General features: G+C 45.4%; 1 protein-coding gene and 1 non-coding gene across 2 annotated transcripts; both read right to left on the bottom strand.

Annotated features, from left to right (window-relative positions):
* Positions 1 to 551: 551 nt before the first annotated feature.
* On the bottom strand, positions 552 to 15385 carry fbxw10 (F-box and WD repeat domain containing 10). The gene is made up of 15 exons (XM_042703377.1): positions 14391 to 15385; positions 14092 to 14277; positions 13607 to 13822; positions 12337 to 12464; positions 11141 to 11398; positions 9960 to 10019; positions 9379 to 9485; positions 8846 to 9049; positions 7820 to 7941; positions 6760 to 6914; positions 5314 to 5456; positions 4367 to 4525; positions 3356 to 3636; positions 1823 to 2448; positions 552 to 1142 (listed from the first exon to the last, which is right to left on the bottom strand). Exons 1-15 carry the CDS (start codon positions 14920 to 14922, stop codon positions 705 to 707), a joined length of 3615 nt encoding a protein of 1204 aa, XP_042559311.1. The 5' UTR covers positions 14923 to 15385; the 3' UTR covers positions 552 to 704.
* trnag-ccc lies at positions 15331 to 15401 on the bottom strand. Its single transcript has one exon. It is a non-coding gene; the product is annotated as a tRNA-Gly (tRNA).
* Between the last annotated feature and the right edge of the window lie 2579 nt (positions 15402 to 17980).

The following is a 17980-nucleotide window of genomic DNA, read 5'->3' as shown; positions in this document are numbered from 1 at the left end:
ATCCTGTACTGTAAATATCAGGTACCATGTAAAAAAAAATGACACCTTTCTTCAAAATAGTAATGTATCAATCTATTCAAAGAAAATGTAAAACTAAACATACAGAGCACAACATACATTCTGTTTGCCCCTCTAGTCAAAGTGGTAAACCATTTTATTTACAGTATTGTTCTTGAAGGCACTAGACAGAGAGAGAATTAACAATATTTCCTGTACTGTAAATATAAGGTAATTTATCAATAGTAATTTATCAGTCTATTCAAAGAAAATGTAAAACTCAGAGATGAAAGGGAAACAGATTTGCAGAACAAGAGAGAAAACAAAAATTTAAATCTCAAGGTATTTGTCTCGGGCTGGTTGGCTTGGTTGAGCTGTACTGCAAATGTGTGTTTGTGCGTGTACATGACAGAGTGTGTGTGTGTGTGTGCATGTGCATGTTTGTGTGTGTACATGAAAGTGTGTGTGCATGTGTGTGTTTGTGTGTGTACATGAGTGTGCATGTGTGTACATGAAAGTATGTGTGTGTGCGTGTACATGGAAGTGTGTGTGTGTGTGTGTGTGTGTGTGTGTGTATGTGTGTATGTGTGTATGTGTGTAAGTGAGACCAAAATAATCTCACACACATTCCAGTCTCTTGGTGTTTCGTCGTCTCTCATCTTCTCATTTTTCCCCATCATCCCTCGCTGCAGAGACGCCCCCCCCCCTCAGATGTAAACATCCGGGCCCAGCTCGGGCGCGTACACCTGCCCCTCCTTGGTGAAGTCCTTGCAGGGCAGCCCCTTCGCCCTCACCCCCCACACCGTCGTCTTCCGCCGGCGGGGGTTGTGGGCGCCCGGCCTGACCCTCTCGGCCTCCTCCGCCTGCGCCCTGGCGTTCTCGCGGCGCGCCATCTGGGTCTGCTCCCGCACGTACTCCTCCAGCTGCGTGTCGGTGCGGAGCCGGAAGCCGGTGTGCTGGCGGTACGGGTCCAGCGGGTTGTGGTGGGCGGTCGGCGGCGACTCGAAGTCCACGTGGCGGGCCGGGCGCTTGCCGCCGCCGGGGGAGAGCGGGAACATGCGAAGGGGTGGCGAAGGAGGAGGAGGAGGATGATGACGATGAGGGGTGCAGGAGTCGCCCCGGGCTAGAGAACTGGGGGTGCTCACCTAGGGTCGGGGGGGGGGGGGGGGGGGGGGATGTGCAGAGTTAGACACACACACACACACACACACACACATAAACAGATACAGAAACAGATACAAACAGCAAGAGTCAATCTCTCCTGCAACAACACACACATACCCAAACTCTCCGTCAACACGCACACACACACACACACACACACACACACATTAACACACTCACACACACACACACTCACACACACACACTCACACACACACACTCTCACACACACACTCACAAACTCTCACACACACACACACACACACTCTCACACACACACACACACACACACACTTATCATTGGGAGAGCAGCAGGTAGTGGGAGTGATAATGAGTTAGGGTACACAATACTGACATGATGCTATGGCTTTCTCTTGACTCTGTGATTTTGGAGGCTTGGTAGAGCACACCACAAACACACACACACACACACACACACACACACAACACAAACAAAATCCCACCTTGTAAAGCACACCACAAACACACACACACACACACACACACAACACAAACACAATCCCACCTTGTAGAGCACAACACAAACACAACCCCACCTTGTAGAGCACACCACAAACACACACACACACACACACACACACACACACACACACACACACACACACACACACACACACACTCACCACAAACACAACCCCACCTTGCAAGCAGCAGTCCTTCCTGTGCCGGCGGTCTGGGGTCTCTTACGGGGAGTCTGCAGTGGTGTGGAGCGACCTTTGACCCCTGACCAATCCTGCGAGGGTGTAGTCACGCACGAGCGCACCTGCCTTTTCTGTGCTCGGTGTCTGGGGTCTGATCTCGGGCTCGGGGTCAGGTTGGGTTCCGAGGACAGGTGCCTCAGAGGGGTGTAGATGACATTGGAGCGTTTGTAGAGGGACGGCTGGGGCATCACGGGGGCATTAGGTTGAGAGCGTCCCTCCACCAGGGGCGGCGGAGAGGCGATCTTAGTGCCCGACCTCACCCCTCCAGATCTGGGCACGTGTGTAGACGGAGAGGAAGAGGTCGGTGGGGTAGCGTGGGGGGGGTCAGGTTTGGGGTAGGGGGGCGAGGGCGAGGGGGGAGGGGGGCCCCAGGCGTCACGCACCCTGGCGTTAAGCTCCATGTTGGAGCGGAGCGGCTCGTCCAGCGGGCACAGCTGCGAGGAGCTGAGCGTCAGGAGCATGTGCTCGGGCGTCGCCGGCCGGTGGGCGCCACGCTTCTGGACCCGACGCAGCAGCGCCTTCTCACTGCGACTCAGCTCCGAACGCGCCAGACTCGTCTCTCGGCCTGGGAGAGGAAACACTCAAAACTTAAACATAAACACGAGTCAAAGCGGTTCTCACTGCGGTCCAGTACATCAACATGAAATACATTAACACGGAGTTCAAACTTAAACTTAAATCTTACCGCAGATAAAACAGTGTAGAGAAAATATACAATGCTAACACATCTATAGTATATAGTATATATATATATCAAATATTTTCACATTCTCCTGAAACTACGATAGAAATGATACATGTCTTTTTGTATGGAGAGTAGGTCCAGAGTAGGAAGTCCATTAAGATTAAGGGTAAGATCAAGAGTACTTGTAATGGTAAGTGCATCATATGACAAGACACATTTAAATCAGAAGCACAAGCCCCCTCTCCTTATGAGACAGTTCATTATTGTTACATCTTGAATATACTCAAAGGCAACTTAAAAAAAGGTCAACTAAAGTGTGACTAACACTAAGATCATGACTTATTTGTGCCCTAATAAAGAAAAGTGGTAGGTTCGCACCTGGGCCCGTGGGTTTTGGGAGCCCGTAGCCGGTCGCATTGCCAAAAATACTGATGTATACCCATATTCAGCGAAATAATTACACTGGCAAAAATAGCTACAGGTAGGTTAGTGACAGTTTCAAGTGGTATAGGCTGAATATGTGCGCTGGGGGAGGGGGTGTGGCGGCGGCGGTTACAAACATGAAAAAAAAAACAGGGGGGGTGACGTAGCTGGAGATTGAATGTCTGAAGGGGTACGGGACTGTAAAATGTTTGGGAACCACTGCCTTACGCCACTGACTAGGGCCCGTCATAATAGCCTGCACCTGGGCCCGTCGTAACTACGTTACGCCACTGAGCGCCCTCACCCCTGGTCAATGAAGAGCACACACACACACACACACAAACACGACTGTGAGCACCCTCACCCCTGGCACGTTGCATGCTGAGCACGGACACACTGCGCGCGTGGTGGGACTGCCCCCGCCCCTCGTCTTCCTGGCCGACGTGCTGGAGGAGCTTGTGACTGGGCGAGCCGATGAGCCCCATGCGCTCCGCCCGCACGTTGGAGGCGCTTTGTTTTTGGAGGATGCTCCCGGTCGCCTCCACACGGTTCTTCAGCACCTCCCCCTCCGACGACGTGACGTAGTCCCAGATCACCTTGGGGAACTGCAAGAGGTACACCCCGCCCTCCGTGTCCACCACCATGCTGAGGAGAGGTCAAAGTTCAGAGGTCACGTGACACTCCTCAAATATCATGTCATTACCTAACACCTCAAACATATATAAAGATGCCACTGTGTCACATTACACAGTCCTTCCAGAATCTTGCACGGGTTTGTTGTGATTGTTGTGGCCAAAAGTGGCTGAATTTGCTGTGGGAATTCTCAAACATTGTGTTTAAAATTGCACTGATTTTGAAAAATCAATCGCAAATATTACAGATATACCATGACTTTGCAGTTTTTGGGGGGTAATAAGAGAAAATTGCAACCCGGAATTGCAATTGCAGGACATCCTTGAATTTGCGTGAATTTGTGAAGATCACACAATGCTGGAGGAACTGATTAGGGTGTAGTCAGCAATTATGAGATATTGCTGTCCCTTCAACTCAGTAGCCAATCAAGTGCAATGCTACTGGTAAGGGCATGTCCACACACTGCCTTGACAGTTCCTTATGCTGGATGGGGGGCTAGTGTTTTTGTACATTTTACATTGTCTATGGCACCCACAAAGACCTTCTTTTTTTTTTCATCAGGGCATATCAAGTTTTAAGCAAAGTGAGGAGGATTTTCACAAAAACAGTGTTCTGAATCAACATGGCAGGCCTTTTACAGGATCAACATTACAAAGATAAACCAAGGAGATTTCGCTTTAATGACATATAATCTTCCTAAACACACACAGGGAGGTCAAAGGTGTTTTTTGCTCTGACTTACTTGTTTTCAGTCACATGTACAGTGTGGACTGGGCTGTTCTGTCCACAGGCCTTGATCACCCTTATACAGTCCCCTGTGACAAAGTTAAAAATCCGGATCTTTCCGTCCACACATGCGGTGATCGCTCGCAGGTAGAGACAGGTCACTGACAGCACCTCCCTGTTCCATTTCCACAAGGATTTACAAACAAGTCACACACACCTTAGTAGAAAAAGGACATTTTGCTCCCAGTTGCATTTTTGCTTGTATGCTTTTATAAACAGGTAGGCCTATTATTATGAGAGTGTGTCTGAGAGAGAAAGAGAGAGAGAGAGACAGAGAGAAAGCAGGAGAGAGAGAAAGAGAGAGACAGGGAGAAAGTGAGAGAGAGAGAAAAAAGAGAGAGAGAGACTCACATAGGGTGGCGCTACGTTAAGAGAGAGAGACTCACATAGGGTGGCGAGAGAAAGAGAGAGAGAGAGAAAGAGAGAGGGAGAAAGAGAGAGAGAGAGAAAAAAGAGAGAGAGAAACTCACATAGGGTGGCGCTATGTTAAGAGAGAGAGAGAGAGAGAGTCACGTAGGGTGGCGAGAGAAAGAGAGAGAGAGAGAAAGAGAGAGAGACAGAGAGAAAGCAGGAGAGAGAGAAAGAGAGAGACAGGGAGAAAGAGAGAGAGAGAGAGACTCACATAGGGTGGCGCTACATTAAGAGAGAGAGAGAGACTCACATAGGGTGGCGCTACGTTAAGAGAGAGAGAGAAAGAGAGAGAGACATAGGGAGAGAAACAGAGAGAAAGCAGGAGAGAGAGAAAGAGAGAGACAGGGAGAAAGCGAGAGAGAGAGACTCACATAGGGTGGCGCTACGTTAAGAGAGAGAGAGAGAGAGACTCACATAGGGTGGCGGTACGTTAAGAGAGAGAGAGAGAGTCACACAGGGTGGCGCTACGTTAAGAGAGAGAGAGAGACTCACAGAGGGTGGCGGTACGTCATGAGGCACTTCTTGAAGTCTGGGTTGGCGCTCCACGCCACGGCCTGTCCATCTGTGCCGCCGGTGAGGATGTGCCAGTCATCATAGAACAGGCACCCAACCGAACCCTTATGGGCCTCCATCACCTACAGCACACAGAGAGAGAAGGAGAGGCCATATAAGCTTATCTACAGAACCCTATAGGGGAGAGAGATGGAGAGTCCCTATAAGCTTATCTACAGAACCCTATAGGGGAGAGAGATGGAGAGTCCTTACGAGCTTATCTACAGAACCGTATAGGGGAGAGAGATGGAGAGTCCTTACGAGCTTATCTGCAGAACCGTATAGGGGAGAGAGACCACTTTAAGGGTCTCATCTCAGAGAGATGGTGAGTTCTTACAAGCTTCTCTATAGAACCGTATAGGGGAGAGATACCTCTTTAAGGTTCAACCAACCGAAAAGGGCACACGTCACCCCGCTACTCATCGAGCTCCACTGGCTGCCAGTAGCTGCTCGCATTAAGTTCAAGTCACTTATGCTTGCCTACAGAGTGCTTACTGGTTCTGCTCCCACCTACCTAAATGCTCTTGTAAGGGCAAATGTACACCCAGGACGCTGCGCTCGTCTAGTGAGCGTCGTTGGCACTTGCCGTCCGTGCAAGCACGGCAATCCAGACTATTTTCATTTATAGTTCCACGTTGGTGGAACGAACTGCCTAGTACTACACAGAGCAGGGGGCTTCCCTCTCTACCTTCAAGAAGCTTTTGAAGACCCAACTCTTCAGAGAGCACCTCCCCTCCTAACTGGCACTGACTAGCGCTTAACTTGCACTTCAGCAGTTACATTCCTGCACTTCTTTTTCCTCTTTTCTAGGTTGTTGTTTTTCTAATTCTCATGTAAAGTAGTATTTATTGTTACACCATGCTTTTTTATTGCTCTTAGCTTGACTGTTCTCTCCCTTGTACGTCGCTTTGGACAAAAGCGTCTGCTAAATGACTAAATGTAAATGTAAATGTTAAGGGTATCATCTCAGAGTTTGTAGAAAAAATAGAGGGTGTCAATGTTTACATGAAAATAAACACAACAACAACCAAGCAAAAAAAAAAAACAGTATTTGAATTAAATATGTATGTCATTCAGATACATTTATTCATTTAGGGCAGACACATCCAAATTCACTTGCATCAATCATGGTTGTAGTTATGATATGTGCAGAACTTATTTACAACAATACAACAACAAAAAGATATATAACATCAAAAAAAAAACACGTCACTTGAATCAACCCATGACTTTTGTTTACTGCTTACTGGGACTCTTCGGCAGTGGGTCTCTGACCTTGAGGATGGAGGCCGCCTAGGAATTTAATTGATTAATGATTGATTGATTAATTAATTTAGCTCCTGGGCAGCCTGTCACTGTGGGTTGCTTCTGCAGTGGGTCTCTGACCTTGAGGATGCAGGCCAGCTCCAGACTCCACATCTTCACCAAGCCTTCGCTGCAGCTGCTCAGCACGTAGGTGCTGCTGATCTTCACACACAGGATGGGGTGGTGGTGTTTAAACTTCAGCGACTCCTCACACTTCCCTGACTTCAAATTCCACACTGTTCAGAGTAGTCACATGACTTTTATTAAGTATTTTGTTATTCAGGCTTTTAGCATAATTAACATTATTTTGTTATTAATGCTTGTCAAAGTCAATCCCATTTTAATAAATGTCAATACATACATAAATATATACACACAAATGTGGGAACACACACACACACATGCATATTGTACATACAACCATACAGACTGTTACGCCCCTCTACACACACTACTGGCTTTGCAGTGGCAGTGCAATAGCTTTTAGGGGGTGAATGGGCATAATAATCCTGATTGTCCACACCTGGGGAGGTGTGGATAAAAGCAAGGCGGTTTGCCCTCAGAAGGAGGCCTTGCATGCTCACCAGGCGTTTGATGCTGGTGTGCACACTATTGGGTTTTGGTGCTTAGCACTTACCATTTTACTCTGTGTTTTGGTGTTACAGAAATAAATGCTTTTTTCATACAACTCTGTGGTCTGTCTCCAATTTATGTTGCGACTCACGAGCCGGGTCGTAACACAGACATACAACCATACATACATTACATACATACAACCATACATACATACATACGTACATACATACAGTATGAGCGAGTGCATTTATCTGTTGATGCCGGAGTTTAATAAAGGCAGGCTATTCATAAAAAACGTACGTAAATGTGTCATTAGTATGAACAGTTGATTCTGTCGGGCTCGAGTCGGGTTCGGACAAAATATTTGAATGGCGGTCGGGCTAGGGCCGGGCTCGGGCACTACTCTGTCCGACGCGGGTCGGGCTCGGACAGAAACATTTGGCCTAATCCACACTCTAACACACACACACACAACACACACACCACACACACACACACACACACACACGAGCTGAGTTTTTTTCTCAGTGGAGGATGGCATTTCCCCTGATCTAAACACACTGACCTTTGACCTTGCAGTCCTTGGCTCCAGACACCAGTCTGTCTCCGTGCACATCCAGGCAATTGATGGTGGCCATGTGACCCCGGAGTAGACTGGTGCAAGCCCCTGTCTTCATATTCCAGCATCTGGTGAAAAAATACAAAATAAAATAAATAAATAAAGGGGCTTTTTTGGTTTGTCTCTTTTTTTACACACACACATTTATCTACATCATCGGTTCCCAAACTGGGGTACGCGTACCCCCATGGGTACGCGAAGTGGTTCAGGGGGTACGCGGGGAGAAAATTTCCGCGATAGCGGAAAACGGACGGAATTCGCGGAATGTACCCTTTGAAACAGAATTGCAACTTTCAGACGGAAACATAATTTTGTGCATCAAAATCGCCCAAATTCCCCTGTATTTTGCCCTGCAAGGCTGTATTTCTTTGTAATAAACACAACAACGATCGTACTGATGGACAAGCATTAATTAAAAAACAAAACCACTGAGAAAATGTCACGTCTGTGCTGAACTCCGCTCTGGCCACGCCCCCCTGTCTAACGGCCTGTAAAATTAATTCGCTCATCTTCCCAATCGCCTGCAAATAATGTTTTTTTTAGTCTTCTGTTCTGTTGATGGCTGGCAAACAACAACCTTAGAAGGTTTGGGTCACTTGTGGCACATATTATTCACTCATTTTAAGCCATCAATCTACCTCATGGTGAACAAAATGAGCCAAAACAAAAACGAAAAAAACGGAATTCACCTAAAAGGTGAAAAGGAAAACTTTTTTTTTTTCAACGGGGGGGTTGGGGGTACGTAGCTGGAGATTGAATGTCTGAAGGGGTACGGGACTGTAAAAAGTTTGGGAACCACTGATCTACATATATAAAATGAAGCAAGCACATTCAAGAAAAGCCAGATATTCATACTAGATTGGAAGTACAGTGCATACAGCCTCAGAATATATAAAAAAAAGTAATTATAATTGTAACCATGTGCTATATTTAAACACAGTGTATGTGTTTGTTCTGAGCCTGATTACGGACCTGATGCTGAGGTCGTATCCGGCACTGATGACCATGCCCTTGGCTTCACAGAGCAGCACGGCGTGGATGCTGCCAGCGTGCCCGTGCATGGCCGGTAGCACCTCCTTCTGCGCCACCACGTCCACCAGGCGCACCACGCGGTCCTTGGAGCCCATGACCGCCAGCTGGCCGCCCGCGTAGTGGGTCACCCGCAAGGGGTCCTCCCTACAAGGGCACAAAGGCCAGTTCAAAGGCAGTTCAGCTTTCCATGGAAGATTTTTAGTGGGCATTAAAGAAAGGTATGGCACATTCCAACACAAGCCAAGAATCCTGACTGAATTGGTTAACCGCTAAGTAAAACCAAAACATATATTGTGAAAATGTTAATGAATAAATAAACTGAATTAAAAATATGTGATTTCTTAGTACAGTTAACCAGAAAACTCAGTAATGCAGCTCTATTGATGAACCCCTGGAGAATGGCACAGTCATTGGCCGTCGTTCATAAGAGAAGTAAACCCAGACGGCGCTGAACTGCTACGGGCTCGACACACCTGCTCGTGAGTAGAAGGATGTTGTAGGCTCCACAGAAGACGTTGCGCTCCTCCATCTCCACGGCTTTGGTGATAACGCCCGTGTACACGCCCTCAAACCCCCTGGCCTGCGGATGGGCACACGGCACACGGCACACTTATTATACTCGTATCATCTGCACGGTTTTGGTGATAACGCCAGTGTGTACACGCCCTCAAACCCCCTGCCCTGCGGATGGGCACACTTATTATACTCGTATCAGCTGTACGGTTTTGGTGATAACGCCAGTGTGTAGATGCCCTCAAACACCCTGCCCTGCGGATGGGCACACTTATTATACTCGTATCAGCTGTACGGTTTTGGTGATAATGCCAGTGTGTAGATGCCCTCAAACACCCTGCCCTGCGGATGGGCACACTTATTATACTCGTATCAGCTGTACGGTTTTGGTGATAACGCCAGTGTGTAGATGCCCTCAAACGCCCTGCCCTGCGGATGGGCACACTTATTATACTCGTATCAGCTGCACGGTTTTGGTGATAACGCCAGTGTGTAGATGCCCTCAAACACCCTGCCCTGCGGATGGGCACACTTATTATACTCGTATCATCTGCACGGTTTTGGTGATAACGCCCGTGTACACGCCCTCAAACCCCTTGGCCTGCGGATGGGCACACGGCACACGGCACACTTATTATACTCGTATCATCTGCACGGTTTTGGTGATAACGCCAGTGTGTAGATGCCCTCAAACACCCTGCCCTGCGGATGGGCACACTTATTATACTCGTATCAGCTGCACGGTTTTGGTGATAACGCCAGTGTGTAGATGCCCTCAAACACCCTGCCCTGCGGATGGGCACACTTATTATACTCGTATCAGCTGCACGGTTTTGGTGATAACGCCAGTGTGTAGATGCCCTCAAACACCCTGCCCTGCGGATGGGCACACTTATTATACTCGTATCATCTGCACGGTTTTGGTGATAACGCCAGTGTGTAGATGCCCTCAAACACCCTGCCCTGCAGATGGGCACACTTATTATACTCGTATCAGCTGTACGGTTTTGGTGATAACGCCAGTGTGTAGATGCCCTCAAACACCCTGCCCTGCGGATGGGCACACAGCACACTCAGATCTAGCTAACTCGTATTATTATTATCATCATTATTATTATCATTATTATTACTTTTTATGATTATCTCTTCATTACATTTGATATGGATGAGAACCCAATAATTACTGTAATGTTTACTTAAGGCACACTCTAGCTAACACGTATTATTATCAACATTATTATTAATACTTTTCTCATCTCTTCATTACACTTGATATGGATGAGCAGCTGATAATTACTGTAAGGATTAGTGGCTGTATGAATATATACTTATTAATGTCCAACAATGTTGTAAAGGTTTCATTTCATTTTCTTTTTCTTTTTCTTTTTCTTTTCATTTTCAAGTTTCAATGTTGTGCTGATTTCGCTTTGGACAAATGAGTCTGCCAAAAAAAACGTATTTGTCTGAATCAACCAGTACATTTTCTCCAAGGACTAATCATTAAAAGATTATTTATACTTTTCTAATCTTTTCATTGCACTTGTTATGGAGGAAATAATTAGTGATTTCCTCTCTGGTAATCTTCCTTTATATCTTACGCATTCATGTCCAAAAATGAGGTGTCGTGGTTTAATTCTTCTATACTAGTGTTGTGATAATTCTATTCAACACATCCATGTTTCAATCAGTCAGAAGACAAGGCAAGACAAGACAAGAGAAGACAGAAGATGTACAGAACAAAGTATAGAGTATAGCATATAGCATAAAGTATAGCATATATAGCATATAGCATAAAGTATAGCATATCCACACTAACCCTGCCCCAAGTCTTCTGTTTTGTTCTCGTTTCTTGTTTCTTTTGCTTACCTTCCTAGTTCGCGTGCAAAGTTCACCATGGTAAATGAACTTCTCCTCATCTTTAGCAGGAACCAGCACATCCTGGAACCTGGCGTAGGTCGGATTGACTGACTTTGTGTTCCCCTGAGTGGACAGGCACACAGAGAGAGACAACACTTGAACTGGTTCAGATGTTAAAGGGAAACTTCAGGATTTGTATTAACCTGGGCCCTATTTCTAGATCATTTTGGGTTGAAACTGTTACTAAGGACAATTAACGATCGAAATCAGTTCAGAATTGAGTTAGAATGCTATAACCGGCAACCGCAAACTGGCTATACATTGTAATCCCATGGGGCAAGCATCTGCATCAAAGTAAACTGCTTGTTTTTATAATGTTATTATAAGTGCCTGACAACATGTAAAGGCCTAGTGATAGATAGACCAGTGTGTGTTGACCTCAATAACTGTAGAAAAACTGTATGACTGTAAGTTTCTGTCGTTTAAGTTTCTGTTTCTGTAAAAGAATTGACTCACACACACACACACACAAAAAAAAAAACGCACCAAAACATAACCTCCTTGGCAGCGGTATTAAATAGAGTCTTAAAGAGCGAGAGAGTAAGGGTGTGTGTGTGTTTTCTCAGAGTTAGGATATGGGTTAGGATTGGTTAGAAAGTCTGACACTTGATTGTAAATCAAACGCATTAATATTATATAATAAGTACATTATTTTTATAATCGGATCCAATTATTATTTTTTTACATATTTTTGTAAACCCAGCTAATAATAGAATAACCAGTGAATGATCTAATAACTTACTAAAGTATGTGTTAAAATTGTTATGTTAATTACTGATACTGATTACATTATAGACTTTTATTACATTAAGCACAGAAAAAAATATTATGTTATTGCCAGTTATTACATTAACCTTAGCTGCTACATACTGCTATTTCTTTGAATGTAAAATATTTCTGTTACAGGATCATCACATTGATACATGCTTAACTTGACAGCTGTAATAGTTTTGTCAGCCTAAGTTTCTACTTATATAAAACTAGGCCCATGTACAACATACCTGCAGGAGCATGACCTTTTTCTCTAGAAGCTTTTTCACACAGTGGTCCTCCTGAATCTCTTTAGTTAGGTATCGCCAGTGCTGGGACACAGACAGACAGCGGTGGAGGGAGGTGTTATCCAGAAGATCTGGGAGAGGCAGCAACACATACCCTTACATCAGTCAGGGTCTGGCTCACGGCCATCTTAGACATGGGTTCGCTTTTTTTTTTCTTTTTCCTTTTTTTTGATAATGCACCAACAGTATTCAGCTCCAACCACTGTTCACAGAGAGATGTATGTATGAGGCATCAAATGGAACTTTGACCCTGGTGCCAAAGAGTTCCATTACACTGTCATGGCGACCATGATGTAATAACAGTTTAGTATTCCAAGATTTGGTTTCACTACTATGGTGTTACAGAATGCTTACAAATGCAGGGCAACAGTGGCCCCCACTTCAGTCCTCCCTTGTTGAAACACAGTCTACAACATCAGCATAGTGTTATTATGAGCACACAAAGAAGGGAACCATGTATGTCTACACAATACAGTGATACACTTTGCCCAATGTGTTTGATGACTGGGCTGGATGATCCAGGCATTTGCTCATTAAAGATGCCACAAATGTTATCCTGTGATGTGAATGGCAAATATGTTTAACAGTAACATACTGCCTGGGCTCCATATTCCAGCAGTGAGTCAGATTCCTCTGGGGGTTTAAAGAGCGAAGAGTGGCTGACACACGAACAAAGCCTTTTTGTTCCCACCCTGACTGCATCATTATCTCCAGGGTGATCTGCACTGGTTACTACGGCGAGGTTTACTCCCTGTAGAGCAGCAGTTAGAGCTCCTGGTACTAACTTGTTTTTTAGTGTTGTGATGATATTAGACCTTTTACTCCCAGCCTTGATTGCTGTAACACTGTAGCCAACACAAACAAAGAAATGTCTGATCCATGAAAAGACACAGCACAGGGTATGACAAATCACCCTGCCACTTCAACCCCCCATATTCAGTTTATGTGCATGTGTGACAACAATGCTCACACATGCACACACACACACACACACACACTAACACAATCAACCAATACAGACAGCTAGATAGATAGTCAGATGAAAATACAGACAGACAGACAGACAGACAGATAGAGAGAGAGAGAGAAAGCGGGAGAGAGAGAGAAAAAAATACATAGGGAGAGAGACGGAGAGAAAGCAGGAGAGAGAGAATCCTAGAGAGAGAGAGAGATCTGTACATAGAAAACGAGAGAGAGAGAGAGAGATCCGTACCTAGAATCCTCTTGCTGATGTGAACAGGAAGCCGACGGATGAAGTCGCGGTAGCGGCCTACTCCTGAGAGAGACCTGGCGGAATTAGGCACGACCATGAGGGCAGGGTCATCTGAGTAGGCAGAGTCTGCATCGCTGGCATCTCCACCATCATCACACCCAGAGGTCACGCTATAGCCGGCATAGCTGGCCTCCTTACGTCTACTGTCACTCGCTGCTGCTCACGTTGGTTTCCAAGACACATAGGCATACACAGGGGTTGCAGAGAAATGAATCCACACGTTCACCACAAATAAACTGATGCATGCAAACACAGACCACAAGAGCGCACAGATTGTGCAAATGAAGACCACAGGATCACACAAATTCCAAATAGGTGAACGAAACACTATGATTGCATTCAACTAAGAAATGTTCATCGACATCCAGGATTAATCATCAGAATCCAACCGTCCCCCCACCCCCAGCACTGGTGTATCAGCTTACTGGTCAGAGAGCCGCAGCCTGTGTCCCTGGGAGTCTCCATTACGTCATCGTCCTGACAGTGGTATGGGAGGTCCACGGCCCCATAGCCAGAGCTGGCACAAATGAGCAGCTCCAAATCCGGATTTCCATCCGAGCTGTATGAATAATGTGATTCTGGTATTGAGGTGATTTCATCTTGCAGGTCACCTAAAGCCGTCAGAAATGTAATATGGGTCAGTGTAAAAAAATTCACAAATATTAAGGCATGCATTCAAATAAATAATATTATAGCTGATCTTCTAGCCATAATTCGCCCTCACCTGATCTTATAGTAGGGGGCCACTTTTTTTCTCTGACTAGCAGAACATGAGTCAAGTTCCCAAGGATGTGAAGGAGTTCCGTCTCACACAGAGACAGAATTCCCATGAGGTAGTTCGATTTGGTCCAGTTCGAACTGTGGCTGAACCAATCCCATGTCTGGGTGATCTCCTCTCTTAGTATTTCGGGGTCCAGAGCACGATTTGAACCGTAGAAGCAGTGGGATGCGTCTCCTGACAGACCTGGTTTTACTCGGGACCTTGCGTATGTAAAGTCCTTTCCCATTGTCACTTTCAAGACATTACTGATGTTTTCAAGAATACCGGAGTTTTCACACCGAGCGATAACACCAGTGAGAAACTTTCTTTTCGCCAACTCCCCTGCCTTTAAAAACCACTGTGTGGTCCGGAGGAGTGTTGAAGAAAGCACACAAGACTGGCAGTTTCCACAGCTGAGACCTAAATCTTCATCTTTGCAGCACCAGTGACAGCCAGCCACGAACTCGGTCTTCCCCTCAGCTTCCAAATTTCTCATTACTAGATGATGTAAGATTTTGTCGAAGTTCACTTTGAAGTTATCGAAGTTGCATATACAGTTTAAAAATGTTTTGCTAAATCGTTATATAGTTTTTCAAAACATATCATGTGCCTTGCTTTAGCAATGTTTGTTGTAGGCTGCGCATAGAGGTTTTGGTTGCTAGTAGTTTGTCGGAAATCTTTCACTTCCTTGATAGAAGCTTGCTACGTTGCCATGCAACAAGTAACCCAATCCAGACGAAAGGTGAGTGAGTCTGCAGCTGTGTTACAGTGAACTGAGTTGAGGTTTCCTGTTTCCGCGAAGTGTTGTCGTTTTAATAACAATTGGCGTTGTCTTTCTTGTCTTTCTTTGGCGTTGTCTTGTTGGACAACTCAAGTGTGGTCATTTTAATTAAATTAAAACAAGTGCGCCGCCCGGGAATCGAACCCGGGTCGCAAGAATGGGAATCTTGCATGATACCACTACACCAGCGGCGCTACTATCATGATGGCAAGAAATATAGGACATACTTTTCAATTAAATCAGTTGGAGAAGACATCAGACATGAAAATGCTTTAAAAGTTAAAATGTTAAAACATTGAAAAAATAGCGACAGAATGTGAAGAAATAACTGTTTTGACGTAATGTCAAAAACACTTATGCATTATGTTGCCCGGATATCTGCTAAAGTTAGCATGCTAACTAGCTAGAGCCACTCCGTCCGCTATCATTATACCACTTTGTACCTCAAGAGGCGCTAGAGAGTCACTGTCTAGATAGCAAGCATATGGGTCCACCGCTCCACTGGTATGCTACTTCTGATCCGCTCTCGGACCACCATCATCTTTAGTGTAGTGTAATTTAGTGTTTTCCTGGAATCTCTAAATCATATCCTATAAGCATAGTCTTTAAAAAATCAGCCACCAAACAGAAGTTCATAGCCTACTAGAAGGTTCTCAATATGAAAAAGATGTATGTTACACACTCATCTATAAAAATGTCAAGGGCTGTTGAAAATGACTGAAGAAGTATTGATGATTAATGATTGATGATAATTAATCAACTACTTCAACCAGTGTGACTTATGCATGACTGACGAGAGTGCGAGAGTGTTCCAACAACATAAATGTTTTTTTTGTTTTGTTTTTATTCTCCAGAAAAGATGTGCCCCACTCAGACATCCAAGCCTCCAGTCCCAGCTACAGTACCTGGGGAAGGAAAGACACTTGTTGAAGTTGCTGTCAAACCAGCTGAAGTGGGTCTCCTCTTGAAATGACTGCTGGCTCACTATGTTATTGAATTCAGCCTGGAGATTGCTGGGTTACCTTCCTCAAGCATGACCAGGACAAGCGTCACGGCCCACTGGGTTAAGCCCTTGTCCCCAAGGCTGTGGCTGTGTTTTCTTTCTTTGTGTGTTCCCCTGCAGGTGTGCTGGTAGTGTGGTAGGGGGCAGTTAGTCCAATATGGGACACCAGCGCGCAGGTGTAGCGATGGTTTATATCTGCTCCTCCTCTTCTGCCAGCAGGTGCCGGTCTTGGAACGTCGGTCGTGGACGTGTGGCTGTCGTGTGACTGTTGGTTCATTCTTATGTCACCTCTGTCCCTTTTCCCCCTCAAATCATAATTTTCCACCACCCCACTCTCACAACAGACTTCTCATCCACCCTGTAAAGTAACTCCTCTTCCTCTGTTAGGGGCCTGTGAGATTCAACCTCTCAGCATCTGTATCCTGCCCCTGCGGGCATCATCATTCATGTCCACTATCTCAGGTTCCCCTACCAACATGGCTGAGTGTCTAATCTAACCTGTGTGTTCTGAAATTAAGATTGGCATTTTAACTTTTTTTAATTGAATTGACACTTGAGCTAAAAAATAATTCTAGCCTAAATCCTACTGTCTTTGCTACTTTCCCTGTGCTAGACCGTTTTTGGCCTCTGTTAACGCTACACAGGTATAGTTTGCTCCAGTGTCCACCATCAAGGTTACTATTTTACCCATTATTTTGACGTGCTGCTGGTTCTCCATCAGCTGGGTTAGGTGACATCACAAGCTGACCCTCCCCATTAGGATCCTCTAGGCCCCATCTATAATACGCACCCCTAGATGAGGAGGCTGGACCATTGGGTTCACTCATCAGTGGCTCCCCCTCTCATCACCTCTGGGGGCAGATCCTGGACCGGTGTCCTTTTTGGCCACAGAGCCAACAGGTTGGCGGCTTATTTGCATTAGATAGATAGATAGATAGATAGATAGATAGATAGATAGATAGATAGATAGATAGATAGATGCATATCTCAAAAACCGTTGATTTCGAACAGACACAAAAACAGTTTCTTCCCTCTCGCCGTCTCACTACTGAACAGCTAACCCACTGTGGCACTGTGAAATAACCCTGGATCATTATAATAACCACTGTACAATTACTCCTGCAATCATATTTATTTATTTCACCCTTCATACTCATACGTCAAATATTTATCCCTGCACTTCTTGGACTCTCCACTTCTTTGCACTATTGTTGTGTTAAAATGTACAGTTCCTGTATAGGCATTCCTCTTGTATATAGTACTTTTTTAGACTTCTTAGACCGTTGCACTGTTTGTATTGTTTTGTGTTGTGATGTATATTCTGTGTAAGCACACTGAGAGCCACTTTACCAAGTCAAATTCCTTGTTTGTGCAAACTTGGCCAATAAAACCTGATTCTGATACTGGGTGCAAGGGCAACAGTGGGCTGTGTTACAGAACAGACACGGGGTGGGGGAAGAGTCCGAGGTCGAGGGGGTTGCTGCGGGACCATAGCATAATCTTTGCACTATCCACACACACACAAGCACAAGAACTTTGCACTATCCACACAAGCACATGAACACTATCTCTTGCACTATCCTCACTTGCAGCACAAGAACACTTTCCTCGTGGACATCAACACTTTACCAATCTATGCACAATGTACCTTAGGGTCAGATCCATTCCTGTATCTGTAAACACCCCACTCCCTGTGAACATGTTCCCCCTATGTGTATGTGATTTATGTATGTATGTCTGTGAGTAAGTGTATAAACCACTATGGATTAC

Source organism: Clupea harengus, chromosome 23 (genome assembly GCF_900700415.2).
Source record: "Clupea harengus chromosome 23, Ch_v2.0.2, whole genome shotgun sequence".
NCBI lineage: Eukaryota > Metazoa > Chordata > Actinopteri > Clupeiformes > Clupeidae > Clupea > Clupea harengus.
The sequence above is the reverse complement of the archived record's forward strand: the minus strand, read 5'-3'. Positions and strand labels throughout refer to the sequence as shown.

Excerpts from the sequence above, each read along its gene's own strand:
- fbxw10 (XM_042703377.1), bottom strand. The coding sequence starts at position 14,922 with ATGAGAAATTTGGAAGCTGAGGGGAAGACCGAGTTCGTGGCTGGCTGT. Across the intron at positions 11,399-12,336 it reads AAAAGGTCATGCTCCTGCAG|GGGAACACAAAGTCAGTCAA; the intron begins GTATGTTGTACA and ends CTGTCCACTCAG. Across the intron at positions 3,637-4,366 it reads GTACATGTGACTGAAAACAA|CATGGTGGTGGACACGGAGG; the intron begins GTAAGTCAGAGC and ends ACCTCTCCTCAG.